This window comes from Acomys minous (genome assembly GCF_964271855.1).
Source record: "Acomys minous genome assembly, chromosome: 2".
Classification (NCBI taxonomy): domain Eukaryota; kingdom Metazoa; phylum Chordata; class Mammalia; order Rodentia; family Muridae; genus Acomys; species Acomys minous.
In genome coordinates, this window is record NC_140484.1 from 118,018,722 (window position 1) to 118,035,808 (window position 17,087).

At 42.4% G+C, this 17,087-nt stretch overlaps 1 protein-coding gene across 1 annotated transcript in view; it reads left to right on the forward strand.

The window, feature by feature from the left end:
- EFL1 (elongation factor like GTPase 1) overlaps window positions 1-17,087 on the forward strand; it is a 137,064-nt gene that overhangs the window by 15,210 nt on the left and 104,767 nt on the right. The window contains exons 5-7 of the mRNA XM_084756375.1: window positions 6,931-7,064; window positions 8,232-8,369; window positions 9,802-10,016. Of these exons, the coding sequence (XP_084612501.1) occupies window positions 6,931-7,064; window positions 8,232-8,369; window positions 9,802-10,016 (487 nt within the window). The remainder of the gene's footprint in view (window positions 1-6,930; window positions 7,065-8,231; window positions 8,370-9,801; window positions 10,017-17,087) is intronic.

The following is a 17,087-nucleotide window of genomic DNA, read 5'->3' on the forward strand; positions in this document are numbered from 1 at the left end:
GGAAGCTGAGTACAGGAGGGTTGCTTGAGCCTGTGCGTTTGAGAGCATCTGGACAGCATAGATCCCATCTCAGCAACCACAGAAAGTTCAACATGTGACCAAGTGAGAAGCAAAGAGCTTTCTCAGTCAATAGTAATAACAATAAATCCCAGTGTTCTCTTCTTTACTACCTTTGCTTTTTCCTGTTCCCCCCCCCGCCCTACCCCCACACAGGGTGACGTACCCAGTTTTTATTTCATAAGATTCTGAGTTTGTTTCGTTTTTTTGTTTTTGTGTTTTGTTTTGTTTTGTTTTGTTTTGAGCCCCATTAGCCTCCTTTACTTGCCTTCTACCTTACACAGCGCAGGGCACAAGGAGTCACTTGACCAGCCATCTTCCCCCCATCTCCCTCCAGCATTCCTTTGCTTCCTTGACTTCTGTAGCACAGCTCCCATCAGAACTCCATTGTGATAAAGCTTGTTCCATACACCTCTTCTTCAGGCCTGCAGGCCAGCTTTCCATTGCTCTCCTAGGACGCCCTGCACTTTCTACCCAACTGGTATTTGGAACCCTATGGCACTCTTTGATGTACCCCTCAAATTCCTTTCCGCAGATTCAACAGACATTGCTATCTTCTGTATTTCAGAAAACAATTCTCAGCTGTTTGCCACCGTCCCTTAAATGTAATGGCGTGGCTTCTTTGCCTGCCTTTTGTCTTTAGGAAAGAGCTGTGCTCTGGATTCATGCCCCACTTAGGGTCTTTTCATCTGTGTCATTATTTCTCCCACCTCTGGCCTCTAAACATGCCTAAGTCTGCCTTGCTGCACAGTTATATATGTTCACAGTTCTTTTACAACCTTTTCTCCCTGCATTCGTCTCCCTGGCCCAAGTTTAGCACTACTATTATTCTCTCAATTGCTCTGATAGGCCCAGCATCTTATAGTCATGACACACACTGGCAAGATGACATTTGCAAGAGGATTGGACCTTAATGTATGACTCCCGTTCTGGGGTGGTATAGCAGAGTGAGACAGCAGCCAGGAAAGAATGGTAGCGTGGAGGTACAGCCGCTCTGTTTACTACTGGCACAACAGACCTTTGAAGAGAGGATTGTTGTCTGTGATGTGAAAGTCCACAGTGTGTCCACAGCTGGCCTGGACTGGGGTTATACTGAAGAAAACCAAAGTGAGTGAAGTAAGCCATAGGCATATTGCGTGGTCTCGATTGTCTCAGGGTGGAGGAAGATCCAGAGAGGGCTTTCGGATGGGTTTGTCACTAGTTTCTCCTCTTCCAGAGACTCACTCTGACACCCCATTTGAGTCTACACCATGCCTCTTTTGATGGCCTGCTCACAAGCATGACCCTAGTCATCTTGCTATGCCCTCCCACTTTAGAATGTCCGCGAAACGAGGCCATGGAACTTACTGACCCTGAGTGCAGCAGCGGGGATGAGTTCTATACACAACTTGAAGATTTCTGTTTCAAGTTGGGAAAATCATTCAGCATATTTAAGAAATGTGTATTGTATATAAATACAAACGATGTAACGTGTCCACAAATAGAAGATAGTATATCTTATACTTTATAGTTTTATCAGACAATAAACTTAGGTTTCTTTTGTAGTTACCAAACACCTGAAGTAATTAACTTACAGAATAAGAGTTTATTTTGGGTCAGGAATTTAGAGGGTTTAGCCCAGGCGTGTTTGGCTGTGGTTGAGATAGCACATCGTGGATGGGCCATGTAGTGGGGGAAGCATCTCATCAGGAAGTGAGAGAAAAAGGAAGAGACTGTAGTCCCGCCAGCCCCTGGGAGGGTGCTCCCTGGGTGACTTAAGACTTACCACTAGGCCCCACCTCTAAAGGATTCTGGTATCTCCTTGTAGAGCCAAGCTGAGGACTAAGCCTCGCCAGATCCAAGCTACAGGGTGTACTCTATTAGTTGATTTGTAACATAGTTTTATGCATTGATTTAAAATACACAAGGACAGTGGTACTGTGGAGGGAGACCCGAAGTCAGTCACTCTGCAGGTGCCATATGAGTTATATATGTAGTTGTGACTGTGACATCTTTAGGAATGTCCCTCAGATAACTCAATTTCTGCTACGTTTGGTCAGTAGGATTGCGTCTTCCTTTTCTAATACACTGAAATATTAAAAAAGGTACTTGCATGAATTCAGATCTATATCTGCATGGTGAGTTTCCCTCTTGTTGAGGAAAGTTTTCTCATGAGCCTGAGTGATCGTGCCTCAGTGATCACTGCCATGTGTTGGAGGTTGACTCATTTCTTATAAGCTATCCTGTCTACAGAGGAGTTTTAAGGCAGGTGCTGGTGACAACTCAGTACTTTCAGAACATACCATCTTAAAGTGAAGGGCTCAGCAGAGTGTCTCCCATAACTCCGTTAGCAGAAACTGAGAGATTTCTACTATAGTTAATTTCAGATCGACTTTTTCTCAGTTGCTGGGAACATTTTAAAAATTTTTAAAGTTTTTTTCTTCTTTTGAATTGTTGCTTGGCTTATGAAATCAGTCACTTGAAATGAGAAGGTTTGTTCGCAGTGCCTAGGAAAGAAGGCAGTGAGGTTTGTGTTCCTAGGTGCTACACCAGGGATTACTGTTACAACTGGAAGCTTCCCACCACCCGCCTCTCAGTTTTGACCCTTACTCCATCAGCCGAGGTAGAAGAATTCTGTTACAGATTGGAAAGATTATTCAGCATACTTACAAAACTTTTATAATTCCAATAAGAATAAGTAAACGAAAGGGGTTGGAAACAGCTTAGTTGATGGAGTGCTTGCTGACAGGTACAAGATCCTGGGTTCAGTCTGCAGAATGCATGATGGTGTAATCTTAGCACTCTGGAGATGGAGGCAAGAGGTCAGAAATTCAAGCTGGTCCTTGGCTACATAGCACCTTCAAGCCCAGTCTGCAACACATTACACATTAGATCTTGTCTTTAATGGTGTGTGTGTGTGTGTGTGTGTGTGTGTGTGTGTGTGTGTGTGCTTGCGCGCGCATGTGTGTATGTGTGTGAGTTCTAAAACATTTTTATGTGATTTTTAAAATTTGACCCTCATCTGCACAGTAGTAGAAGACATTTCATAAATAGACTCTTCTTTTCCCTTGCCTTTAAATTTCAGTTTGAAGTTACTTTGAAAAAGTTAGGATGGAAAAGGCATAGGATGGGGAGTTTAAAGGCCTGGCTCTCAGCACAGCTTGGCTTGTGTCAGCTGTTACCATCTACAGCACTGCCTTCTCACCATGAAATGCATTTGAGAAACGTCAACTTCAACAGACTGATGGCTATTTTAGTACAAGCCATCTTTGGACATTTAACAATGTGAATGTGCTGTATTACTCTAATTATTTGTTCATATACTGTTATTTTTCAAAGTGTAGATTTTTCTAATAAAACACTTGGTGTATCACTAGTTTTCTATGCCCTTTTAGAACTGAGTCTGCCATTCTTGAGTGAGTTTCCACGGGTCTGGAGTTGGATGCACGGTTAGGCAGACATAGCTAGCTGCACGTCCATTTCTCTCAGAGTTGCTAGAAGGTCTGGAGTCCACTAAAGGGTAAGAGAAGAGGTGACCCGAAATTGCTGTATTAAACTCATGTTTCAAATCTATGAAGAATCTGACAGAAAGCTCAGAGTCTGAGACTTCCTATCCAAGGATGGGGAAGTGCTTATTAATTAGTTGACCCTTGAATCTGGAGATTGGCAAATGAACAAACAAGTCTCACTTCCTATTTGCAAAAGATACTTTAAGACCTAAGAGGAAGCAGACCATTAGGTACACTGGCGTGCTTGTGAACTTAGATAACTCTTACTTTTGGAGGGCTGAAGGATGCTGATGCAGTGAAGGGTTAGGCTAGGACGGGTTCTCAACCTGTGGTTGCATATCAGACACCCTGCATAATAGATAACATACATTATGATTCATAACAGTAACAAAATTACAATTCTGAAGTAACAACAAAATAATTTTATGGTTGAGGTTCACCACAACATGAGGCACTGTATTAAAGGGTTACAGTGTTAGAAGGTTGAGAGCCACTGGGCTCAGAGAGTGCTGAGTGGTCCCAGGTCTCCCGGTGTTTGCTTTGTGTGCTGGGATCCTGGGCCATGCTACACTTGCACAGCTTTCTTTGGCTTATTTGGTTGAGATCATGGTGCCTAATCTGAGAGAGCTGGCAGTAAAGGACTTCATTAAGACCCAGTGGGCCAGTAGTCTAGGGTCCTGCTAAATAATGATTCCTTGGATATGAGGAGCCTTGTGGGTTCAGCAGAGCTCTGAAAAGGTAAAAGCCATTTGAAAATTTGCCTGCAAAGGCCATGAGGTGAGAAAAGCAATCTGTTGCTAACCAAGAGCAGTTTTTTGGTCTGCCCCCTGCCCCAAACCCCAGTTTACTTTGAGATTGTTTTGGGGGCCTAGCTTCTTCACTTGTGGCTTGTGTCCCCAATGAGATGCAACTAAATATGGAAGTGGTGGAAAAGTTGGTAATAGCACTAAGGCTCTTGAATGTGCAATAACCAAGAATTCATTCAAAGCCAAAAAATAAGGAATCCAAGGAGTTTGTGGCAGCACTCATCTATATTGTCCTCATGTGACTCACATGACATGATGTCACTGCAGCTCTCTCTCTCTGAGCATACAGTGTACACTTTCACTGTGCATGCTGTCATGTCACGTGCTGCCTGAAATGCCTCTGCTCGGATTAGAGATAGTTCTCTCTCATGAATGCCACTTTACACGTGAAGTTGTCTGCACGTATGGAAACAGCAGATTAATTATGGAAAACAAAGAATATCCTTCCTCAGCGAAGTATTAAATCAGTCTATCTTTGGATCATATTGTGTTAGAATTTTTAGTTTTAAATATTGCTGATTAAGATATGACTTTGGTTTCCTCAGAAACTTTCAGTAAGTTTTGGCTTGGGATTTAGACAGAACCAACTATTTCTGAAGCATATTTCTGACATTTTGTAGCAGTCATTTATATGAAGTGATGTTTTCAGCATTGACAATTATGAAATCAAAATATTGATCAGTTCTGAAAAAAAAAACCATGGAGGATGCTACATGTTCTATATTACCAAGTTTTCACCCAAGATTTAATTCCTGATGTAAAAATAAATCAGTATATCTATCTCATTAGTATGTACATTTGTTGTAATTGTTAATAAATAGCAAGTGTACATGTATACTGAAGAGTTGTTTTAAAATAAACTTATTTATGAGTTCTTGTCTGTGAATGTTTGATCTGCACATCCCACTTATGTGCCCGTATACCGGAGGTGTGAACTTCGGTGAAAATGGATGCTGAATGAAGGATTAGGAAGGTGACTGGAAAGAGCAGGAAGCCAGGTCCTAGTAATCCGGCAGCTCATGGCCACGGGAGTGTTAGCATGTGGCTAAGGTGTGGTCTCCGAAAGTGGGTGGATTTTACAACGCTCAGCTTTTATTTATTCATTTAGATAGAGTTTAGCCCTAAAGACCTTGAACTTGAGATCCTCTCGCCTCAGCCTCCCAACTCACTGCCACATGCAGTGCCACCTGCCTGCCCCCTCCATTTTGAATTATATTTGTTTCCAGCAGCTCAGAGTGCGATTCTAGGTGGATGTCCTTGGAGTCAGTGTTTTTATGTCTCCTAGTATGAAGCTCTGTGGAAAAGTGGCTAACATTGGCTACTGCTGGGAGGGCTGTAAGAGACACTTTAGACTTAGAACAGTGGCAGGCGCAAATAGGAGAGCCACAAGCATTCGCTCTGGCTATGTTACTGCTGTGGTACTTTTATTTTTGCCATTTCACCTAGGACAAGTCAAGGTTAGAATTGTATTCCAGAAAAGTCTTTACATGGTCCGTATATTGTACCATCTAGCCCTGTAGTAATTCTTTAACATGTTGCGATTAATGAATACAAACTGAACAAATGTATTTATGTCTGAGCATTCATGTAATTAATTTGACTTTGAAATTATGTTTGGCAGTAATGGGGGTTAAGTACGGTAATGTGTAGTATGATTATTCAGATGGTTCACTGAATTGTGTCAGTGTTAAATCTGTACCTACTGATGACCAGCTGCCCCGGTGTGCCTGGGGATTTGATGGGATGTGTGAATTTTAGTGGCAAGTTCAAAGATGAGTCGTCACCCACGCTTTTGTTGGGAATAGCCAAGGAGGTAGTGTGAGAGCACAGCCTACACTCCCTGTCCTGTAATATACTAACTTCCTCACTTTTTGTGTAGTTTCGATTTGACTTCGTTGGTTTTACAGATTCATACATTCAAATATTTTCTTGAGAAATTATAGGAGTATGAATTTGATAACTGCTTTAGGTCTCTTAAATGGGCATTTGAGGACCCCTTTAAACAACTTTCACTCTAGAGCCCATAGACCAGTGGTTCTCAACCTTCCTAATGCTGCGACTCTTCAATACAGTTTGTGGTGACTCCCAACCATAAAATTATTTTTGTTGGTATTTCATAACTGTAATTTTGCTACTGTTATGAATCACGATGTAAGTATCTGGTATGCAGAATATCATATATGTGACCCCTGTGAAAGTGTCATCCAGACCCCAAAGGAGTCTTGGCCTACAGGTTGAGAACCACAGTCTTAGGCGTTGGTTTCTTTCCATTTCAACTACTGTATAAAACGAGACTAGAGATACTTGTCTCATAGGGATAGTTTAGTAACCCAGTATGTATTTAGTGGATTAAAAGGTTTTCCCATAGTACCAGGCATACACTAAGCTCTTACCACAGTCATGAAGTAGATGCTGATTCCACATACTCTGTGGGAAAGTTGGCATGCCAGCTGCTGATTGTACCTGTGGCTCCTGGAGCTTTGCTCAGTCTTGTCTTGGAAGCCTCTTTCTTCTCAAGTCTCCAGGGAAAGGATTGCTTGCCTACCCAGCTGAAAATGTGTCTTAAAATTTTATTTTAGGTAATGAGGAGTACCTGATTAATCTGATAGACTCTCCTGGACATGTGGACTTCTCCTCAGAAGTATCAACAGCGGTTCGCATTTGTGATGGATGCATCATTGTGGTGGATGCTGTGGAGGGGGTCTGTCCACAGGTGAGAGCTGTGATCCGAAATGGCCTTAGGTTTGACTGGCTGAAGAGGGTGTGGAAAGAGGAGACACGTTGACTGCTGTGCGCTACTTACCAACAGTGGGTGTCATAGTTCACGTCTAGCAGTGTCCCAGTCTGCGAGGAAGCTGATCACCGGGGTCTTACAGATGGTGGCCACACTTTGATAAACATGGTATCCTCTTAGAAGAGAGACTTAACAAAAGCAGGAGAGTGTTGAGTCTGAGAGGGATCTGAAGGCTCTGCTCCAGCAGGAAAGGTTCGAAAGTCCTGCAAGGCTGCTGAGAGCACAGTGAGGTTCCCCCTCAGCAGCCTCTTCTACTGGCATCTCAGGGTGCACATGCATCCTTCCAGCATAAGCAACGCCTCTATTGCTCTCATGCATCCTTAACCCAGGGCTTCTGCTCTTAGCCAAGTTGGAAGAATTTGCCATTAAAGCCAGAGTCAATGTGTAGCTTTTGTGACAACAAAACTCAGGAAGGCTAGTTCATTCCTTTTAACATTTTTTTAAAAGCTTGCACCTCATCTTTAAAAACAAACAAACAAACAAACAAACACCCTAAATCCAAAGTGAATTTTGATTTCTCCTTAGTATATATGTTTTCTTTTAATACTTTAAAAAAATACTGAAAGGTTTAATGTATTTAAGTGGAAGAAATTTAATATTGCAGGAAGATAATGCTCTGATTATTCTGTAGCCCCTTTGTATGCTCCCCCAAGGCCACAGGTGCCTTAGCCTTCTTACCCTGTGCAGTGTCTGGGGTATCTCTGGGGTATCTGACAGCATAGGTGAAGTAAAGTCACCTGATTTTAGGAAAGCAGAATAGTGTCACATGAAAGACCTTACAACCAGGGAGGTGAATGGGGGCTTTTCTGACCGCCATGCTAGAGTGGTAAATATTTGGTTTTTGGTAAATATTGTATTTGTGGTAAATATTTGTGTGCACGTAGGTGGATGTTTGTGTGTGTGTGTGTGTGTGTGTGTGTGTGTGTGTATGTGTGTGTGTGTGTGTGATGTGTAGTTTAGTCTGGGTTATAATGCAGCCTGAGAATGTGTTGTTTATTAGTTGAGTTTTTCTTATGTGCCTTAGTATCTTTGCAGATCATGAGAGGTTTCTTTTTCTTTTTTTTTCTTTCTTTTTTTTTTTATCAGACACAAGCAGTTCTGCGACAAGCCTGGCTTGAAAACATCCGCCCTGTTTTAGTGATTAATAAGATAGATCGCCTGATAGTGGAACTAAAATTCACCCCACAAGAGGCCTATGCTCACCTCAAGAATATTTTAGAACAGGTATTGTATCCTTCAGTACTTTAAAAATGGGCTGAAAAGTTGTAAAAAAAAAAAGTGTTGACTATGAGGTGGTATTATGGAAAATACATTTATTTGAAAGTTTATCATTTATCACTTAAGGCTCCCATCTATTGGAGTCACTATACTGTTCAGAGGGGACAGAACTGATGTGCTTTGGGTTTGTTCTGTTTCCCAGAACTCATCAGTGTCAGGCTTAGACTATAGACTCTTGTGTTTAAAATTCTGTAGTTTGGTTCTGATCTGAAGAGATAGTAAGAGGCTGTATGCTGTTTTTTGTTTTTGTTTTTAACTTGTTTTGACATGAAGATTAGTTTAGGCCTTGATTTGTTTGTTTAGCAGATACTTGTGTAGACTTATAGAGTGCCAAATGCTCATCCTACGTGAGGATGATAAGCATACGATTTCAAAGAGCTCCAGTGTGGTGAGTGAGAAGATAGCTGAGGCATTTGAAGAGCGACAAGGGGATTTCAGAGCCCCATAGAGCCGCTCAATCCAGGTTGAGCCAGAAAGGAAAAGACAGTCTCACAGTGAGACTGTGCGCTGAAGGCACCGTGAGTGTTTGCCAAGGTGAGAGCTAGAGGAAGAACATTCACAGGAGACAGACCAAGTGTGCAAAGTCACGAGGCCTAAAGAAAGTATGGGCAGAGCTTCCCTCAGGGAGATTGCTTGGCATAGCTGAAGAATTGAGAGGGCATGATAGGAAGTGACAAGAAATGGGACTTGGCAGGGGAAAAAAATTCAAGCCTTGCATTTTAGTGAGGCTTATGTCATACAGAGGAACGTGAACTTCTTCAAGATCAGCATGGATACATTTCTTTGCTAAAGAGAGGAAAGACAGATGTAGGACACTGAGAGAGAATGGTTGCCCAGTGCAGCTCCCTGCACAAGTAGGAAGAGCCGCAGACATCTCCTACCTTGCAGAAGCACTGGGGAAACGTGCTCACCGCAGTGAGTGGCATGCGAAGAGCCAGCAGTATCTGTAGGCGTCCGCAAGCCACACGCTGGAATATGGGGAACATGTAGGAACTCTGAGTGGCAGGATTCATTTTTCTCTCTGTGATAGGAAGTAAGGTTTCTTATTTGAAGATTCGATCCTGGGAAGAAGGTTGATAAGGGAACTAGGAGAAGGACTGTTTAAAGGAAGGGGTTTGGGTAGGGGGAGTTTTAGTGAAACTCCTCAGGATTAAAATAATCCTCACAAACGGCCTTTCAGAAGCCTTATTATGAGCCTTAGGTTTGTTGCAATGTGAAAGAATAGGTTAATAGATTATTCATTGATTATAATGTCACCTCCAGTGAACTCAAACTCGGACAAAGGTTTCTAGCCTTAGTAAAAGTGAGACAGTGTGTTCCCTCCCACGTGGGTCCTAAGCAAATGAATGACGCTTTGCCATTTCGCCATCTCTCCTAGATTAACGCACTTACAGGAACTCTTTTTACTTCTAAAGTCCTAGAAGAAAGAGCAGAGAGAGAGACAGAGTCTCAGGGGAAGCCACACTCTGAGCAAGGAGATCAGGTGTACGACTGGAGCGCTGGCTTGGAGGACGCGGACGACTCTCAGCTGTACTTCTCCCCAGAGCAGGGCAATGTGCTGTTTGCCAGTGCAATAGACGGCTGGGGCTTTGGGTAAGCCGTGCTGCACCGCTGCCCCTTTGTGGTTATAGACCATTGCTGTTCTAACTGTCTTGGTGTAATTGTTGTAAGAAGTTATCTTGTACCTCTGGTGAGTGTCCTGCTGCGCCTCATGAGCACATCGTGAGAAAAGGCAACACAGTGTCACCTTAGGACAGTAACATGGCCCCAGTCAAGCCGGAGAGCATCCCTCATCGTGAGGCTTCCACGTGGTACCCTGTGTGGCCACCTTTCCCCAAGCACTGACCATCACTGTGCTTCATTTCTGTAATTTGATATACAATGTAGCGAAATGAAATCAAAACAGTAGACTATAGAAGTAGAGCCAAACTTACTTTTTATTCAGCGTAATTTTCTAGATACTAATGTGAATTGTTGTACATACTTGAGTTGTCCTTATCTGAAATGCTTACATCCCCAAGTGCTTCATAGTTCAGAGTCTTTTTTTTTTTTCTTTTTCTTTTTCTTTTTTTAACATGTACATGAAGTATCTTGGGGACAGGATTGAAGCCTCAGTCTAGTATTCACTTATATCACATGCACACAATCTGAAGGAAATTTTTCCCAGCATTTTTACTGCACCTGTGTTTTGACTGAGGCTGAACATAAAAGGTGTTGGGAAAATTTTCTACCTATAGGGTTGTGTTAGTGTTTAAAAAGTTTTAGATTTTTGAAATGGGGTACTCAGCCTGTGTTACTTGCCCCGTTCCCTCCCCTCTCCCGATACTATTTTATGGTACAGATTTACCACAGTTACCCATTAAAGAGCATTTGGATTTTTCCAGGTAGGGGCCATCTTAAGTAGATGTGTATGCAGCCAAGCACTGTACCAACTGAGCGACCTCCAGCCAGTGAACTCAATTTGTAAAGAAATTAGCACACAGCTCTTTATGTTTCCGCAGCAGTGCCCGTGTGGTCCGCTTCCTCTCACTGGCGTCATGGTCCGCTGCCATCACTGTGGTCATGCCGGGTCTCTGGGTGTGTGTGGTACCTGGGTTGAATACATCTGTCTGAGCTCCGGTGTGGTCACTTCCCCTGCTGATGTAGCAGCTCTGTGTCCTCCCAGGTCTCCTCCTGCCCATTTTGTATGTTCAGTTTCTGCAGCTGAGTTCTGACCGTTCTTTGTAAATTGTAGATATCGGGCCTTTGTCCTGTGTGCGCTTCGCAGATAGTCTTTCCTGGTCTGTGCTCTGGCTTTGTGTCCCGTGGCTGTGTCTTTTACAGAACAAAGGTTGTAATTTAGGTCAATCAGCTTACTACTTTTTCTGAGTTTTACATTTTGAATAATGTTTAATAATTCTTTGTCTGCCTCAAGACCCTAAAGATTTTCTTTCATTTTTAAATGTTTTTATTCACATTTATTAATTACACACAACTGGTTAATGACACTTTCATACATGTACATAATAATTTTGATCCTATTCACCCTCTCTAGGCCCCCCTTTTCAGGCAGCCTCTGTTCTCCTTTCATGTCTCTTGTTGCTTTCCTTTCTATATCTAAGTCTGATTCATTTTGAGTTAATAGTTGTGTAAAGTGTGCGCCTTAAAGTCAACCTTACCAGGGGCTGGAGATGGCTCAGAGGTTAAGAGCACTGGCTGCTCTTCCAGAGGTCCTGAGTTCAATTCCCAGCATCCACATGATGGCAGATGACCATCTATAGTGAGACCTAACCCTGACTGTGTGCGTGCAGGGGCTATTTCTTTTGTTTATTTGTTTGTTTTTGTTTTTTGTTTTGTTTTTGAGACAGGGTTTCTCTGTGTAACCTTGGCTGTCCTAGACTCATTATGTAGACCAGGCTGGCCTTGAACTCAGAGACCTGCCTGCTTCTGCCTCTCTGAGTGCTGGGATTGCAGGCCTGAGCCAACACGGCAGAGGCCATTTCTAATAAATTACGGATTATAGGCGCCTTAGTCCACTTGTGCCAAAAGTTTATGGCAAACCTAAATAAATGTAGGCATGGGTGTACAGAGAGAATGTCAGTGGTCAGTGGTGGTGTCACTTTCTGGAAAATAAAAAGATTAGCTCTAAAATGATTTCTAACTTTTTTCTAATTGAAAAGTACCATAGGGAGGCATAGTGGCTCATACCTATAACCCAGCATTTCAGCAGGCTGAGGCAGAAGGACCATGAGTTTGAGGGGAGTATGAGCTAGCTGCATAGTGAGTTCCAGAGAAGCATAAGCGGTAGCCTAACCCTGTCTCAAAAAAGGAAAAGTGAAATGGCACATTCAGTCACATTACAAGCTCAGTACTGCTGTATTAGTTAGTGAGCATTCTGCTGGTGGACCACAAGGTGGAGGGCTTGTCCGTCATAATGATCTTCATAATTTCATGTTTTATCCTAGTTTGAGTCTAAGTCTTACAAATTGGAGGAAGTCTGCTGTGTGTGGAGAAGGAGTAGACGTCTTGAAGGAATAGAAAATGGCATCCCTTTCAGATTTCTCCATTTTAGGTCTTACCTGTCACTGTTCTCTGTGCTAGGCAGGTCAGATATTTAAATGGGTGAACTCATGCCTATTCTCAACAAAGTTTAGTTCAGGAGAAAATGCTCCTGGAAATGAAAATGCAGTTTTCATCCTTCTGCTTCCTTTCTGTGGTGTCAGCTGACAGGGAAAGTTGACAGCTACAAGAGTCACAAAAGGTAGAAATGAGCTCCTTAGGAGTGTTAGGCAAGGGCCCTGCGCTGTGCATGCAGTACTAGTAAGTCTGGCTAGAGGCTGCACTTAGGTTGGCTTCCTAAGTGTGACCTTTTGATCAGTTTTAACTCAAGAGACCTCTCGGGGTGAGAATTCTTGGAAATCTTCTTCTTCTTTTAGGCTTACAGAATGGAGGCCACCATCTATAGAGTAGAGATTTAGGCTTACAGAATGGAGGCCACACCTATAGAGTAGAGATTTAGGTTTACAGAATGGAGGCCACACCTATAGAGTAGAGATTTAGGCTTACAGAATGGAGGCCACACCTATAGAGTAGAGATTTAGGCTTACAGAATGGAGGCCACCACCTATAGAGTAGAGATTTAGGCTTACAGAATGGAGGCCACACCTATAGAGTAGAGATTTAGGCTTACAGAATGGAGGCCACACCTATAGAGTAGAAATTTAGGCTTACAGAATGGAGGCCACCACCTATAGAGTAGAGATTTAGGCTTACAGAATGGAGGCCACACCTATAGAGTAGAGACAGAGGGGGAGAGAGAAGGAAGAGGACTTCCTGGTAGGTTAGCTCATCCAAGACGCCTGTGATTAGTGCTCATCTACTGGGGATCATGAAGGGCAAAGGGTGTGTGTGTGGCTCAAACATTTCCCACAGTGGAGTTGGCAGTTGGTCAGGCAGACGAGAGATTTATAGAATTTGGGAATTTGTTCAGAAAGTGTTTGCAGCACCTAATTTGAAATTATTCTGTAGAGGGAATTAGTTAGAGTTCAAGAATGGAGAAACTGTGTTAGAAACTATCAATATTTTAAGAGTGTATCTATTCTATTCATATTAACAAAGAAGGAATAAAAGCAGTGAGTAATAATGGGGACTGGATCAATGTTAATAAGCAAATTCTGTGTTTACTGTGGAGTAAAGCACGAACAAAGGAAGCATTGACGACTGGGATTACCTGCGTGTGTCAGGAACTGCAGAGGAATCTCAAGGTGGTGGCCTGAGCAGCAGGCAAATGCCTTATAACTTGTAGTTCTGATAAAGACAATTAATGGAAAGCTTCACCACTTTCAGAATTTAATGTGGGGCATTTATCTGACATTATTATAAAATATAAAAGAAAATATGACTTGATTTGGGTGATGCAAATTAACATATTTTAAAATCCTAGAAACAAGAAATAAAAACTGTCCTGTATGTCTTCCCATATGCAGCCTGAGGTGGCCTGTGAAGATGGTTCACTACTCTCTTGACCCATAAAACCCTACCAAGTCATGCAAATCAAAAAGTTCAAATTCTCATGTTCACTTTAGGACACTGGAAATCCTCCTCATCGAAATAGCTGTGACACATACATGACATTCTTCACTGAAAGAAGGAAAAAAGCACCCAGAAGTTTGCCACATGAATGATACGGATGTTAAAAACACAAGAAACAGTCCAAATACTTATGGTTTGACCAGGATGTATCAATCAAATGTTCTCAGAAAAAGGAGGTGCCTAGGGACTCTCCTGTCTCTTGCACCAGGTGCAGGGCTCACCCCCACGGGGAAGCCCTGCTTTCGCCTTCCTGCTTACTGCGCTGATAGGTGAAAGGAGCCAGATCTTCTCTCTGTGGCCTGGTTGTGAGACAAAGCTTTAGTTAGACACATTCGGAGACCCTGTATCTCTGTAGATGCTCAGTTATTGATGCAGATTGCCAAGCAGGCTGACCTCCATTGAGACTTGCAGACCCAACCCAGGACTCACAGGCAGCCCCAAAGTTCCACCCTTGGAAGCCTGTAAGCCGCAAAGGCCTGGCTTGCTGAGCACATTCTCCTGCCTGATTTTCCAGGGAATACCATTCCTTCAGGGAGGGACAGCAGTACTCAGTCAGCAGTTTTCTAAGGGAAAGTAGCAGAAGCTTCTAGGACTTTGGAGTGAGATAAGAACTTGTAGAGAGAAGAAGAGTTTTCTATTTCAAAAAGCCAAAAACATAGTAATTAATAATACAGATTTTATAGAAACTAAAATTTGGGGGAAAATATATGTTCTAAATAAGTAACTCTTGACCCAGTTGAAAATGAAGTTTGAACTGTAGCAGATCGCAGAGAGAACTCAGCCATCAGCAGCTGTAGCTGATTTGGATTTTGATCTCTGGGTGTTTTTCTCTGCCTTCATCCTCAGTGAGAAGGGTAGGTTGTTTTCAGCAGTCTGTACTCTGCATATTTTTGAGCCACTGGCTGATGATCTTAGCATTTCTTATTTCTCCTGTAACTGTTGACTTGAACTCCTGCAGTTTCTTAGTGATTTAACACCAACCCCTGGGGTCCCTAGTGACATGTAAAGAACTGACTGTAGTGTGCTAACCTTGGATTCCTTCCTCAGTGAGGAAAATGGCAGGTCTCCTCCGACTCTTCATCCTTGTCCTACTCTTCCGGTTCCTCCTTCTCATTTAAAAAAAAAAAAAAATTTAAAAAACGAACAAACAAAACATCAAAAACCAAAACTGCAGATTTGGGTTCACAACAAAATTGAAAGTGCAAATTTTACAAACACCTATGATGGTCTTTATCCTTCACTGATACTTCATTTGTTGTGATTGGTAAATGCACTAACATAGTTTGGCAACAGTGAAGTTCACTTTTGCTGGTTCCCAGCATCGTCATACGGCATAGTTTAACTTCTTCAGAAATTAATAGTAGTATAGATTTCAGAGAAATTAGACTTTTTGAAAATTAAAACACACATACACTCACACACACACAAGAAAACAACTGCTAAATGAATAACTGTTGTTTCAAACAGAAAATGAAGTTTACACACTAGCCCAGTCTGTTCATTCTTGCCTCCCTCAAACCACTGGCAGCCACTGGTGTTTTAACTCCCACATGGTTTAGACGTTCCTAATTTGCCATACAGTAAAGTCAGCAGCGTGTCCCTCTCTCAGATTGGCCTCTTTCAGTTAGCAGTGATCATGCACATTGCCTCTGTGTTCGTGGTGTAATAGCTCATTTCTGCTTAGTGTCGAGTTATTTCTCCTCCTCTGGTTGTACCACAGTTTGTCTGTTGACTTGCTTAAGGGAAAATTTGCTTGCTTGCTTCAAATTTTGGAAATTGTGAATTGAACTGCTATAAACATCCATGTGCATATTTTTTCATGGACATATGCTTTCAGTTTATGTGAATACTTAAATACCATTGCTGCATCATGTGAGCATGTTTAGACATTTAAGAAACCAGCATACTGTCTTCCAAAGTGGCGGCACTATTTTGCATTCCCACCAGAAATGAATGGAGTTACTATTGTTCTGTACCCTCGTCAGCATTTCATGGTGTCATTGTTCTAGCTAGACTTATTTGCTGCCTGTCTGTCTTTGCTGAGGTGGCTGGCATGTAAGGAAGCATTGACTCTCTATGCCAGCTTTGCCTGCAATCTTGCCTTACTTGGTCATCAGCTTATTCACCAATTTTGTTAGCTTTTTTGAATTTTGCTACATGGATGACCATGTTGAATTATTATTAATTAATATTGATTCAAATGACTGTTAATGTAGCAGTTATTATATAACCCTCTATTGTAAAAATAAAAGACACAGACACTTGTTAGATTTTTAATAACCCTAAAGTATTGGGGCTGGGCAGATATAAACCCCCTAAGCTACCTTGTTATCTCCCAGCCCCACGTCCCATGCCTCTTGCTTTAATTATTCCTATCTGGGCTGCTTTCCATCCAAAAGTCCCATAAATACTTGAACTTGCTTTCCATTTGGGCTGCTTCTCTCCATCAAGCCAATCCTTAGAGCAAGCTCCTCCCAGCTGCGTGCTTCTTCTTTATGTTAACCCATGGCGGCCTCTCCTTTCTTCTTCCTCCTTGTCTCCTCTGTCTCTGTCTCCCGAGATCCTTCTGCTTTCCCAAGCCTGTGAACTTTAGCTCTGCCTATCTCTCTTTTGCCCAGCCCAGGTGTAGGCGTTTTTATTGGCCAATCAGGGATAATTTGGGAGGCAAAGTTACACAGCATCACTTGGTTTTCGTGAGCATTTGCTCGTAGAGCAGTAAAGATCTTAAGGGGACAAGCAACTAACAATTAAATACATAGCGCCAGACCATCCTGCCACATGACCATGTCAGTTTTATCTTTCTTATCACTGTGATCGTAGGCCTTTCCTTCTTGCCTTAGCTCAAGCTCACAGTGTTGTGTTAAAGAGCTGTGCAGACGAATTCTTTTTGTCTTGTTCCTGAGCATTCATCTTCTAAGATGCTCTAGGCACAGTGAGAAGTACTGTTTCCTATAGGAATGTGATTTCCAAGCCATTTAACCAGAGAATGCCCTGCACCTTGTTGCCAATGGACTCCTCTCCAGGGGTGGAAACAGATGCTAGCTGGTTTCTTTGTGGGTTGAATATCTATGTCCTATTATTCCAGGATGCTGC